Source organism: Leptopilina heterotoma, unplaced genomic scaffold, assembly GCF_015476425.1.
Source record: "Leptopilina heterotoma isolate Lh14 unplaced genomic scaffold, ASM1547642v1 Lhet_134, whole genome shotgun sequence".
In the NCBI taxonomy this organism is placed as follows: domain Eukaryota; kingdom Metazoa; phylum Arthropoda; class Insecta; order Hymenoptera; family Figitidae; genus Leptopilina; species Leptopilina heterotoma.
Window position 1 is genome coordinate 2,216,071 of NW_025110853.1, and position 15,020 is coordinate 2,231,090.

The 15,020-nt window shown below is 25.9% G+C and overlaps 1 protein-coding gene across 3 annotated transcripts in view; it reads left to right on the forward strand.

Annotated features, from left to right (window-relative positions):
• LOC122513113 (G protein-coupled receptor kinase 5) overlaps positions 1 to 15,020 on the forward strand; it is a 668,663-nt gene that overhangs the window by 589,224 nt on the left and 64,419 nt on the right. For all 3 annotated transcript variants that reach the window (XM_043629370.1, XM_043629369.1, XM_043629371.1), the window contains one exon: positions 6,015 to 6,985. In XM_043629370.1, coding sequence (XP_043485305.1) covers positions 6,934 to 6,985 — 52 coding nt within the window. In that variant the 5' untranslated portion in view covers positions 6,015 to 6,933. The remainder of the gene's footprint in view (positions 1 to 6,014; positions 6,986 to 15,020) is intronic.

Below are 15,020 nucleotides of genomic sequence, written 5' to 3' on the forward strand. Positions count from 1 at the left end.
AGATTTTACAGCAAACATATGTTTACTGCTGCAGCTAATTTCTTGTTTTCCGTGTTTTTTAGAAATTAATTCAATTTTTTAATATTATTTAATTGAAAAATTTCGAAATATCGTAAAACTTAATTAAAAACAATTTAATTTTAGACCACTTTAACCCCTTAACTGTTTGAGGAAAATATAACATGATTGTCCCAAAATGCCCAGCGGAATCTGATACTTTTTCAAATAGTACACTGAGAAAACTGGAGAGTCAAATTCAGAGGTTCAAAAAGTGTATGTTTCCATTGCTTATGAAGAGAGTTAAATAGTCCTTCTAAATTAAATTTTGAATTGGTAATGGAAATCTACTTGTATATTCTCTCCCATTATATCTGAGGGTTAAAAGTTGCGCAGAAAATGTGTACGATCTGATGCGCGCGAAATTATTTTTCTGACATTTTATGTATTTAATTTAGGGGTTAGGTTGCCATTTATTCATTTCGCGCCGGATAAGGAAGGGATTTCTCAAGATGGTTAATTTGTCCCTCTGTTATAAACTCATTTTCCCTCCAAGAGAAATGGCACGAATATCTGTCAATGGTGTATTTGAACATTTAGATTGTTATCCAATAGCTAACTCTCAAATATGAACGATTTGTCCCTCCAGATATTTAGTCCAATACTCCAGTTTTCTCAGTGTAATTAAAAATTCTAAAATATAATTGAAGTTTGGAATAATTACTATCGAAATTTTCAAAAATAATTAGATTTCAAAAAATTTGAAATTGTAATTTTTTTAAATTTTGCTTCTTATGACAAAATAAGTAACAGTAAGATTTTTAAATAATTTAACAAAATCACTGAATCATTGAATAATATGATCCTAAAAATCTGAACGTTCAAATGAACAACATTTATTTATTTCTTCTTCAATTTTAATTTTTTTTCAATAATTTTGCGTCGTTATGGAAAAAATTAATTATAAAGTTTCTAAATATAAAATTGTAGTTTTTAATTCTTATTGCAAACAGTATTTTACATCGAAAAAAAATGTTTTTAATTTTAGACTATTTCTCTTCTTTTGCAGCATTTTTTCCTCTAACATATGAGCACTAAAGTTTACCTTTCTAATTGAGAGGATTTTCCTCTTTTATATTTTCCATTAAATGTCACTTTTTAAACAGTTTGAAGCTGCGTTCCGAAAAACAAAAAAACAACTTAAAAATCTTCTTTCTAGTATAGATTTGTTTCAATTTGAGAGGAATAATTTCAATCAAAGAAGAAAGGTTAAAATTAATCTTTTAGTTAAAAAACTTTCAAATATAAACAAAAATTCCTCTTTATTATAGATGAATATTCGTATATTGAAAATAAAATGTAAAAATAATTGTTAAGCGAAATTTGAGGATCATTGAATAAATTAATTTAAAAAATTCTGAAAAAAAACAGTTTTCCGAAAAATTTAAATTAAAATTTAATTAAAATTTCTTCAATTCAATAATTAAAGTATTGAAAACAATTAAATAAAAAATTTTTAAACAATTGGAAATTTCGTTAAATTTTATTGAAAAAATTTTTATATTTTAAAGAATTTATTACCATTTTTAAAAATAAGTATTGTCTTTAAAGAAAAAATATTAAAAATTTTTTAAAAATTATTTAAAAATCATGAAATTTTAACTGTCGTAACCTTAAAAAAGCATGCGAAAATGACTAATTTCAAGTTAATAATGCAGATTTTTTAATTGAAAGAACTTTTGCAGCAGATTTTCTAGTTTCGTAAATTTTTTTCCCTAGCGCAGAATATTCTATTTGATGAAATTTTCATTTAATGAGAAAAAAGAGAGTCAATTTAAAAGTTTACCCATCTTCTTGTTTTTGTATTTCTAAATAAAAAATAGCAATTTATAATTGAAAAGTACTTTAGATAGAGCGTAAGAAATTTTAGTTTTGTCACTTTAACCCTCTGCTGATGCTAACTTATCCCCACTCTATTGCCAAGGAACGTAAATCCCATAGTCCCCACCAGGCGCCCAGAATGACAATTTTTGACGATAACGGTCGTTAGCATCAGCAGAGAGTTAAACCATTAAAAGTTGACAGTGAGTGTGGATTAAAAATTTATAAATTTTAAAAAAGCTCCTAGTTTATAAGAATCTACAATTTTTTTAGTTTTTTTTCTCCTAGAAATTCTTAAATTTTATCCAGTGTCAAAAAGAAAATTTTTCACACTTCCCCTGAAATACTTTTTATAATTATTAAATTATAAACTTTTTTAAAAATGTTTTACAAAAATGTTCATTACGACGTCTTTTATTTAATTTAATTTTAATTAACGATTATTATTTACACATTTTGAATAATTTGTCTTGATAACTCTAAATAAAAACCATGTAGAGTTGCAATTACAATTATATTATAAAAAATAAAAATTTTTTGTATTTCATTAATTGAATTCTTCAAGAGCTTTTGGAAAATTACAAAAATAATTGATTAATTAATATTTTTTTTATTGTAGAACTAAAGTTTCAATTTAAAAGTTCCAAACGAGAAATTTCAATATAAAAAATGTTTATTGCAGTCAGTAATTTTTGAAAATATTTATATCCGCAAAACTTGTCCATTTGAACTTTCATTTAAATTCAATTATTATTATTATCTAAAATTTTAAATTTTTTTTTAAATTCTTCCTGTAAATAATTGAATCCCCGTGAAATTTTTATTATTTATGAAAATAATAATAAATTATTTAATTTATTATTTAAGCAGAATTTTATTTAAATTTTTTTTAAATTATTGAATTTTAGAGAAGAATTTTATTAATTATAAAGATAATTGATATTTTGGACAGAATTTGAAAACATTTTTGAACATAATTGTAGTATTCTTTTGACAAATTTTAGGGTAAAGTGCGGATAGATGCCCCCCAATTCGAAAATTACATCTAAATTCAACAAATATTAATATTTTTAATTGATTATTCGATTTTTACACACTATTACTATTTATCATTAACATATGTAACGACCAAATACCTACAATAAATAATAAATTAATCAGAACGAAAATACAAAAGGTCTGTATTTGGCCATATATCCCACCTGGGTGGGTAAGACGCCCCCCGCGGTAAGTTATTATCATTTATTACAACAATTATTATAAAAAATGGAAAACGTCGATCTAATATGTTTCTCTGATTAATTTGAAACAAGAAAATAATTGAAAATATTTTCTTACATGTTAAATATCCTCGATTTTTGTAATGAGGAATTTTGTCCAGCAGTTTGAAAATTTTTGGACATTTTTGGCAATCTGAAATTTTTACATTATTATAACTAATAACCCCGGGCTGCCAGCGAGCTGGAACTTTACAGTAAAATTGTTATGGCCAATAGGTATAAAAAAAACTAATAATCCATAAATGTGGACGTCCGCATGAAAAGGGACCACTTTGTCGGTTCTAGATTCCGAGATATTCGCAATTTACTAATTTTGAAGAAAAATATCGAAATTTTTTTTATCTTTTTTTCTTAATCTACAGGGTCTACCACGTCGATTCATGCAGTTTTTATTAATTTATTGACACTCTAAGTATTTTATTTCGTTGTTAGAAAAAAAAATGAAAAGGGACCACTTTGTCGGAAATCTGTTATTTTTTCATTGTTTCAAAACGAAGGGAGGGAAAAATTCGAAACCTATTGATTTTCAATCTTAAGGGTGTACTAGACTTAAAACAACTCTTATCTGAATAACTTCCCAGAAGAGCCGCAGAAATTCGCATTACAATTTTTAATTTCGTGTTTTTAGAAATGAAATTTTTAATTTTTTCTAAGATTTTTTATAATAAAGTCGCTTAAAAATTTTTTAGGTTACTTTTCTTTTCTTTGCTTGAAATAACTCTAAAAAATAACACCGAACCTTTAAATTCGTTAAATATTCCACTTTATTAGTTAATAACCGTATTTTTAGAAAAGGGACCACTTTGTCGGAGATCCATTATTTTGTCATTGTTAAAAAATGAGGGGGGGGGGAAATTCGAAACCTATTGATTTTCAATCTTAAGGGTGCACTAGACTTAAAACAACTATTATCTGAATAACTTCCCAGAAGAGCCGGAGAAATTCGCGTTACAATTTTTAATTTCGTGTTTTTGGAAAAGGAATTTTTAATTTTTTCTAAGATTTTTTATAATAAAGTCGCTTAAAAAATTTTTTTAGGATACTTTTCTTTTCTTTGCTTGAAATAACTTTAAAAAATAACACCGAACCTTTAAATTCGTTAAATATTCCACTTTATTAGTTAATAACCGTATTTTTAGAAAAGGGACCACTTTGTCGGAGATCCATTATTTTGTCATTGTTAAAAAATGAGGGGGGGGGGGAATTCGAAACCTATTGATTTTCAATCTTAAGGGTGCACTAGACTTAAAACAACTATTATCTGAATAACTTCCCAGAAGAACCACAGATATTCATATTACAGTCTTTGATTTCGTTTTTCTCGAAATTACGTATTTGATACTCCAAACTTTAAAATTCTGTAACTCATCGAATTTTTCACCAAAAAGGTTGTAAGACCACTCAAAATTTTCCAAATTTTGTCAGGAATTCGCCCATATACATAAGTCCAATAGTGCCAAAGTGGTCCCTTTTCATGCGGACGTCCACAAATATAGTTTCTTTCATATTGGAGATCTGAGAAAGGGGGCATCTATCCGCACTTTACCCTAATAAAATTTTTAAGAATAATTACATTTTTAGAGGAATTCGATTAAAATTGTATTAAAAATAATTAAAATTCGACGAGGCGTTGTATTATTTATTAAAATAATTGAATTATTGCAATGAATTTTATAAAAAAATTTTTAAATAATTGATTATTTTCAAAAAAATGTATGCTAATTCTTTTTTAAATTATTGAATTCCTGTGAAACTTTTATTATTTATGAAAATAATTGAATTCTTTTGGAAATTTTCATTAATATAGTAAATATTAGGTGAAGGAGATTAATCATTTTGTAATCAATTTCAAATTTAAATTAATTCGCGATATCTTCGTAGCGCTAGTATCGAGCGTTAGAGTGGGGAGAAACAGAAGCGTTCTCTCTGGGTCCGCGAATTACAGTCAGTCACTCTCCTGATGTCTCCTGAGGTCTGAGAGTATTTATCTTTTAAGATGTAAATTTACGCAAATTTTAATAAACTATTTTTATTCGAAGGAAAACCGAGTTCTTAATTATTTATGCCGGTTAGCCTTCATAGGAATCATTGAATTTAGAAAAATTTTTCAAAATAATTGAGATTTTTACAAGAATTGAATTTCTGCAATTTTCAATTTTTTTAGTGTTTTGAACTAAAATTCCTCTATAAATCCATGATTTTTAATAATTGATAAAACATATATTAAAAAAATTTAATTATTTTCAGAAGAATTTGAATTAAAATTTTTCAAAAATATAAGTTCTTTAATATTTTTAATAAAATTCATTGAAACTTGAAATTTAAAACCTTTTGAAGTTTATCAATTTTTGAAAATTGTAAAAGCAACTCTTTAAAAATTCAATTAATTTTAAAATAGTTAAGTGAAATTATTCATGAAATAATTTCTAAGTAATAATTTTATGATAATTTTTCAAGAATTCAATTATTTAAAAAGAAATTATTGTCAGAAATAAAAAAAATTGATGATTTTATATTATAGAATTCGTGGTAATTTCAATTATTTAGAGGCAATAAAAAAAGACACCAAAATTCAGAATTTTCTTATGGATTTAAAAAATCTAAATTTTTCTAGTTCTTTTAATAAAAATCCCTGATTTCCCTGACTTGTGGCAACCCTGTTTTAGAACTAATGGATCATTATTATGACAATAGTTTAATATTCTAATCATTTTAATATAAATTCTGATAATTTATATTAACTCTCTCAAATTATATTATAGATTTCGTTTAGTGAGTTTTATTTTTCATTTAAAAAAAGCATATTTTATAGGACAACTAAATATTCATTTTCTGTTTTTTTCTGTTTTATTCTAGAAAAAGAACGTGTGATTTGAAAGTCTACATTTGGAAGGCGAATTGGCAAACAAGAGAAGAAGAAGAAATCTTCAATAACATTATAATAGAAGCCAGGGGGATTCGAGTCAAGAAAAAAGGAGTGAGTTAGAAAGAGAGAGAGAGAGAGAAAAAAAAAGACAGATTACAACTGCGTTGGTTGCAAACGTTCTCTTGACGTCATTGCCACGAGGACGACGACATTCGCTTTATCTCTGGGTTCAAGAAGGCAACTCCAATGCGTTTCATATCCTTGTGAGGATTCTTCCAAAGTCCCAAAGAAGCTTTTCAAAACGGAACGACAAACGACAAAACGTCGCCTGCGTCGTGAAAGTGAAAAATTCCCCCCTATAAAGTGAAAATTAAAAAAAAAAGAAGAAACCATGAGTTTAAAAATTCAACAGATCACAATTCCATCAATTTGGCCATTATCCATTATTGAAGTACGGATCGATAATCTTTTATAATTGTCCATTTTCTACCATCCGCGAAATAATGCGAGTGTAAAAAATTAAGAGGAAATAACGGAAGAATGAAGTGAGAAAAATTTCCTACTCGAATTTTGCGAAAAAAGAAGAAATTGGAATCGATCTTCATTTTTTTGTTGTCATCATAAATATATATAAAAGAAGAGAAATTTCCACGTGGCTGGTACACGAGGTTCTTCAAGGGGAGCGAGAGAAAAGAAAGGAAAAAGAATTTCTTTTCTGAACAATTGTTTGAAAATAGATGGGAGCAAGTCTGATTGCAGACTGGGTGATTAAGCCCGAAGAAATAAGATTTTTCAATATTCAAGTATTAGAGGATATTTCACGATCTCATTTTCATCAACGTTCTCAACAAAGCTGTCTTGGACAATTCACCTTGGTTCGGCCACGTAAACTCGATCAAGCTGGAATTGATGGAGTTGGAGAACATCGTAGCAAATACTGTGTACCTGAAAGCCAGAGAAGGTACAGTAAACATATATATATATATATATATATATATATATATATATATATATATTTATACTCTTTATCCTCTTTATCTATATGGGTGATTCTTCACTTATAGTCATTACTTTTCATTCACCACTGTTCCCTCTTTAATAATTTTCAAAATTATTTTCAAATCTGCTTCAAAATTCTTGATTCTCCACACAAAAATCACCAAGTTTAATATGGTTTATTTTACACAATGTCTATCACTAAACCGCTTGTACTGCTTTCTGCAGTAGTCCTCTCCGCTGGACGAATGTCCAGGCAAATGTGAGTACAGTACTCACATTTGAGTAGGTCCGTAAATCCCGTAAAAGTCCGTTTTTTTTAAAAAAAAGGTCCGTAAAGTCCGTAATTTTATCAAAAAAGGATGAAAAGTTCGTAAATTGTACGATATAATTTGGATAATTTTAGAGAAATTACAAATGATTGCAGAATTTCAATTATTTTCAAAAGTAATAAAATTCTTCGCAAAAATTCAATTATGTTCAAAAATTTTTTAAAATTCTCATCAAAATTTCAATTAACTTTAGAAATAATAAAATTCTTCTCCGAAATTCAATTATTTTCAAAAATTTTCCTCAATTCAATGATTTTCAATATCTACTATATTTTCATAAACTTTCCCAAAAGAATTCAATTATTAAAAAAAAAATTTAATAAAATTCTACACAAACTTTTAATTATTTTCAAAAAATAATAAAAATTTCACATGAATTTCATTATTTACAAATTTTTTTAATAAATTTCTTCGCAATCATTCAATTATTTTCATAAAATTTTTACGGGGATTCAATTATTTCCGTAAATAATAAAATTCTTTTTAGGAATTCAATAATAATTATTTTCATAAATAATAAAACTCATTGCAGAATTTCAATTATTTTTATAATACAATTTTAATCGAATTCCTCGAAAAAATTCTTAAAAATTTTATTAAAATTCGTCAAAAAAATTCAGTTATTTAAAAATTTATAGATAAAATTATTTATGAGAATTCAATTTTAAGAAACATAATGCAGTTAGGTACTCAATAAATTGTTATTTTTGTATTTAAATAATTGAATTCTAGTAGAATTTTCTGATAAACATTGATTTAAAAATGGATTTCAGTTAAAATTTTAGATTATAATTGAATTTTAAAAGCATTAGAGGGGGTGATATACACGGGAAATCACTTTTTGGAGAGTTTTTTCCCATATACCCTTAAGCATTACATTTTTACCGAAAAAATTAAAAAACTAAATGACTTCCCATTTAGAAAGAAAAGAATATTTCGGGTTGAAATTTTGAAGAATTAATATTCGAAAACATTTTAATATTAAAATTCTTATAATTGTTTTTTTGTAGGAGAAAAAATAGTTCTCGAAATATTTTAATTGGCCACAGGTTTGCTTTTAAAATATTATATGTAAGTAATAAAATTGTGTAATTAATAGCAATGCTTAAGGCGACAAGTAACTTTATTGACAATTCAATTTAATGATGAGAGTTACTATATTTGATTTAATGTTTTTAATTAATAATTGACGTGCGGTAATAAATTATTTTTAAAAAAAAGTGGAATTGCTGACATACCTAGAGTAATGTATTTTTTTTTCTTTTTTTTAAATTAGAAGAAGAAAAAAAAATAATTCATGACATTTATTAATTTTTTACGCCTTTTCAATTTGACATTCACTTAAATGATTACAACAAGAAGTTTAAAAATTCACCACTAAATATAAATAGATATAGAATATTTTAAAAAAGTAAAATTTTTTTTTAATTTGTGAAATAAAATTTTATTTTGTTTTTAAACTTAAGTGCAAGTAATATATATATATATATATATTAATTAATTAATTTCAAAAATCGTCCACCTGTCCAGTCATTATTGGGTTTTAATAAATAATCATAAATAATAAATAAATTTACATTTCAGTTAATTAAATAATATTTGTTGCAAATCTTTCTAAAAGTTATTTTATGAATTTTTTTTTATTTATTCAATACATAAATAAGAGTAAAATGAATTTTCGTTCATTTGGTTGCTTTAAAATAAAAAATAAACTTTCGTCTATTTGATTGAAATAAAATTAATATTTGTTTATTTGCGATATTTTCATTAAAAGTAGATTTTCGTTTATTTATTTACTAGCCACACTATCCGCGCGCAAGCGCGCGGGAATGTTGTATGGAACTCCTTATTTTAATCAATTAAAAAAATTTTAAAGAAATAATTATTATTACCTAACAAAGAGATTTAACTAACTAAAATTCATATAATTTCACTCAATGGTCTCAATTTAAATAGAATTTACATTACTAGACTTAAACTATGGATAGAACAATTCCAATTAGTATCTGGGTCATCTTTTGCATTGCTTATTTTATAAACCCATTTTAATTTAAATACTTTTTTAAGAAATAATAATTATTACACACTGAAAAAAGTTTTACTTGAAGTAGCGATAAGTTTCTTTAGAATAACGAAAGTATTAATTGAAGCACTGAAAAATTTCGCTACTAAAGTGAAATCTGTAGTTTATCCAGCTAAATATTTTTTGCCGTGCATAACGAAAAAAGAATTAAATTAACATCAGATTTTCTACATTCAAAAAAACGAATTCAAATAGAAATTAATCATTTTACAACTTAACCAAATTCACCTCAGAAATCACTGAATTCGATAATTTAGAAGAAAGTCAGACAAAAGCAGGGTTCCTACAGAATCTGGAAATCATGGAAATGGTATGGAATTTTTAAAAGGCTTCTGGAAATCAGGGAAATCATGGAAAAGGCCTGGAATTTTTAAAAGTTTCTAAATTTTTCAGTTTTTCATTTTTTCTCTTGAATAGAAATTCAAATAATAATAAAGCTAAATCGCATAAAAGAGAGGAAAAAATGTTGAATTTTAAGAAATTCGGATATTTGAATTTTTGATAATTTTCGATAATTTTAGATTTTTTACCAAAGAGTTGAGACTATTTAATAATTAAAGTATTTTCCAAGAGCACAAAAATAATGAAGCTAAATACTATCAAAGAGAAGAAAAACTGTTGAATTTTAAAAAAATCGGTTTTTCGAATTTTTGATAAATTTTGATAATTTTAGAATTTTTACCAAAGGGTGGAGACTATTAAATAAGTAAAGTGTTTTTAAAGAGCCCAAAAATATTGAAATTAGATTTAAAATTCCACTGGAATTTCGTAAAAATTTGACCTGGAAATCATCGAAAAGGTATGGAATTTTAAATTCGGATTTCTGTAGGAATCCTGAAAAGGAAGTTCTATTTTGAATTTCTAAAATTTAATGTCAAATTTAACGCATTAGAAACGAATTACAAGTGAATCCGATAAATTTTGTTAAAATGCTATTACTGCTGTTAAACATTCTTGTTGTACGAAGAAAATTGAATATCGCAAAAATTGTTACATATTTTATACTTTTATTTTCAAAATAATTTAAAAATTAAAAATAATTTTGATAACGAAACTTTTAATTATTCTAAAAATTAAAAAAATAATTATTCATTTAGCTTTTAAACAAAGAATTCCGTATCTTTCGAATCTAACATAACTGCAAAATATTAAATTAATTGAAAATGATAAAGTTAAACAACTTTTAATTCTAATTTCTTTGGAAAACAAAAAATCTGTAGTAAAAATACTAATTATAACTTGCATTAATTATTTAATTACAAGATGTAATATAATATAATGAAGCATCAAATTAAAAAATTCTAAATTCGTTTTTAAACTTGATAAGGGTAGTGGCTACTACCGAAACGTTGTTTTAACAAAAAAAGTTAATAAACAAACAAATTGTGGAAAAACTGGCCTACAAATTATTTAAATTAATATATTAAGAATCCACAAAAAAAAAATTTTTCATCTAATTTAATTCTATACATTGGTTGTTTAATTAAATTTTTAACTTTATAATTATCATTTACTCGGCAGTATTTTTATGTTATAAAAATTATAAGAAATAAAAATTGTATTATTAAATTACTATTTTGTAAAATATACTTTGATAACTTAAATTTATGTTTTAGTCTTTAATAATATAGTAATTATTTCTAATAATAATTATATCTGTCAAAAATTATGAAAAATAAATATTATATTTTTAATAATTACAGTATTTAGAGTTTTGCAAGTTAAAAAATTATTAAAAAGTTAAAAAACTAAATATTCTGTAATTAAGAAATTTATGAAAATAAAATTCAATTGAATGTTATATCAAATAACTTTTTTTAATAATATTGAAATAATGTTAACATTAAATTAAATTATAAAAAAGTATTTACCTTCAGAATGAATGATAGTTGAAAAGTTAAAAATTGAATTAAACACATAATATAAAACAACCATTGAAACACATCAAAACACATTGAAAAGTTTGACATTAAAAAATATAAAAAATGCCAATACTTAACCCACAAAATTTAATTTTCAAAACAAACAAATGAATGCAGATAATTTGCTAAAGAAAAGGAAACTTACGATTATTATAATGTACTAGTCAAACTATCCGCGCGCAAGCGCGCGGGAATGTTCTACTGAACTGTTTATTTTAAAAAATTTGAAGGCAACTTTTAAGTTTACAAAAAAAAATTTAACAAATTCGAACTTCCAATTTTTTTTAAATTCTAATAATTTTCCTCAATGGTCTCAATTTAAATAGAATTTACATTACTGGACCTAAACTATGGCTAAAACAATTCCAATTAATATCTGGGTCATAAAAATGAATTTAATTCACAATAATAAATAAATATCCACAGCCGATAATCATCAGGAGGTGAAAAATTATTTTTTGAGCGAATTTTATCTTTTGTATTGCTTATTTTAAACAATATCCCAGGTGCGAATTTAGGTTGTTCGCTAGAGTTTAAAGGTTGGCCCAAGGTTGGCCTAACTTTGGCAAGCAAAGTTTTGGTTGACAGAGTTTGCCCAACTTTGGCAAGTACTTGTGCCCACAGTTGGCCCGACTTTGCAAGCCAACCATTAAATGCAGAGTTTAACCAACCGTCGGGCCAACTTTGGCGACAAAGGTTGGCACAACTTATCCAAACGTAGTTTAAAAGACTTTCAGTTTCGGTTGGCCGAACTCTGGGCCACGGTTTGCCCAACGGTTGGCAAAACTATGTGAAACACAGTTTAATTGACTTACATTATTTTGGTTGGCCGAACTCTGGGCCACGGTTGGCCCGACGGTTGGCAAAACTATGTGAAACGCAGTTTAATTGACTTAAACTTTCTTGGTTGGCCGAACTCTGGGCCACGGTTGGCCCAACGGTTGGCAAAACTCTGTGAAACGCAGTTTAATTGACTTGATTTTTCTTGGTTGGCCGAACTCTGGGCAACGGTTGGCAAAACTCTAGAAACGCAGTTTAAATGACTTAAACTTTCTTGGTTGGCCGAACTCTGGGCCACGGTTGGCCCTACGGTGGGCAAAACTTTGTGAAACACAGTTTAATTGACTTAAACTTTCTTGGTTGTCCGAACTCTGGGCCACGGTTGGCCCAACGGTTGGCAAAACTCTAGAAACGCAGTTTCATTGACTTAAACTTTCTTGGTCGGCCGAACTTTGGGCCACGGTTGGCCCGACGGTGGGCAAAACTTTGTGAAACGCAGTTTAATTGACTTGATTTTTCTTGGTTGGCCGAACTCTGGGCCACGGTTGGCCCGACTGTTGCAGCTTAAATATACATTTTGCGTTATGCACTCCCATGTGAGCGTAGCGTAGTGGTCAGTGTATAAGTCTTCGGTGCGTTAGGTTAGGGGTTCGATCCCAGCGAGCGATAGATATTTTCGAAAATGTATGTATGAGATTGTGTTTAATAATAATAGGTAAAGGTTATATCTGATGTTCCCGCTAATAATAACCTGTTAATTGTTTAAATAATTTAGTTTTTTAATAATTTTTTACCTTTGGCTGTTGAAGTTGGCCAAACTTTGAAAATTGTGGTTGGCCCAACTTACGCATCTAAAGTTGTGCCAACTTTGGCGTCAGTCTTTGGACCAACCATTGAAATGTATAGTTGGCACAACACATGCATTGTAAGTTGGGCCAACTTCCTTATGAGTTGTCGGGCCAACCATCGTCGCCATTAGACGGCGAACCGTTATCATCTGTATGGTTGGCCCAACCTCTGGCACGAGAAGTTGGACCGACTTTGTAAAAGTTGGCCCAACTATGGGCCGACCAAAAAATCGCACCTGGGATAAAGCCATTTTAATTTAAATACTTTTTAAAGAAATAATAATAACACACTGAAAAATTTTTTACTTGAAACAGCGATAATTTTCTCTAGAATAGCGAAAGTATTAATTGAAGCACTAAATTAAAAAATTAAATTAAATTAACATCAGATTTTGTAAAGTCAAAATAACGAATTCAACATAGACATTAATTATCTCAAAACTTTACCAAATTCACCTCAGAAATCATTGAATCCGATAAATTAGAAAAAAGTCATATAATGGAAGTTCTATTTTGAATTTCTAAAATTTAATGTTATGTTTACCGCATTAAAAATAAATTTCAAGTGAATCCGATAAATTTTGTTACTTTCTTGTAGTACAATTGTAGTAAAATTGAATCTCGCAAAAATTGTTACATATTTTATACTTTTATTTCCAAAATAATTTTGATTACGAACATTTAAATTATTCTAAAAATTGAAAAAATAATTATTTATTTAGCTTTTTAAACAAAGAATTCCGTATCATTCGAAACTAAAATAACTGTTAGTTATTTTCACAAATAAAGTTTTCTACAAAAATTCAATTATTTTAACTAATTTAACATTTTCATAATATTTATGATATATTGAAAAAATTATTTATTATTTAAAACATTGTTCATAAAATTCTTATGAAGAATTCAATTACTTTTAAAAATAACAAAATTTTGCACAGAAATCCAATTCTTTTTAAACATTTTAATAAACTTTTCCTTAATAATTCAATTATTTTCAAAAATAATAAAATTTCTCAAAGGAATTAAATTATTTTTGAAAATTTTAATAAAATTCTTAGCAACTATTCAATTATTATTATAAATAATTCTTCAAAAGAATTCAATTATATCGATAAATAAGATTATTCCCGAAAGTTAATTTATTTTGAGGTATTTTAATAAAATTCTTTGCAAAATTCAATTATTTTCATAAATAACAATATTTATTTATTTATTAATATTCATCTCAATAATTTAATTATTTTTAAAAGTAATGAATTTCTTCAGGGAAATTCCATTATTTAAAAAAATTTTAATAAAATCGTTCGCAAGAATTCAATTATTTTCATAAATAATAAAATGTTTTTTAGGAATTCAATTATTTTCAAAAGAATTTAATAAAATTTTTACAAACTTTTCACAATTCAATGATTTTTAATATCTACTATATTTTCATAAAATTTCCAAACAGAATTCAGTTATTTTAAAAAAATTTTTCATGAATAATAAAAATTTTTCAGGAATTCAATTACTTAAATTAGAATTTGCGTAAAATTAGTCGAAAGAAATCAATTATTTAAAAATTTTTATAAAATTCTTCTCAAGAATGACATTATTTTTATAAATATTAGTTAAATTCTTTCATGAATATTAAAATTAATTGCAGGAATTCAATTTATTAACAGGATAAGAAAAAAGTAGATATTTTTGATGAAAATTAGGAAAAGTCAGGAATAAAAAATACAAATTATAAAAATAATTATTTCAAATTAATAACTGATAATAATATAATAATAATTTTATACTTGGGGAATCTAGAAGTAAAAATAAAAATGAATTAAAATAAATTTGATCAAATATCTTTTAACAATATTATATTAAAATAATAAATAATATTAAATTATGGACACCAACCTTTAGACTAAATGATAAAATTATTTAGTTAATTAAAAATTAAATTCAATATAATAAATTGTATATAGAATTAAATATTGAGAACAGGAATGCGCGTCTTGTAAATTCTACATAGGTACCTACCCACACAACACCAAAACTT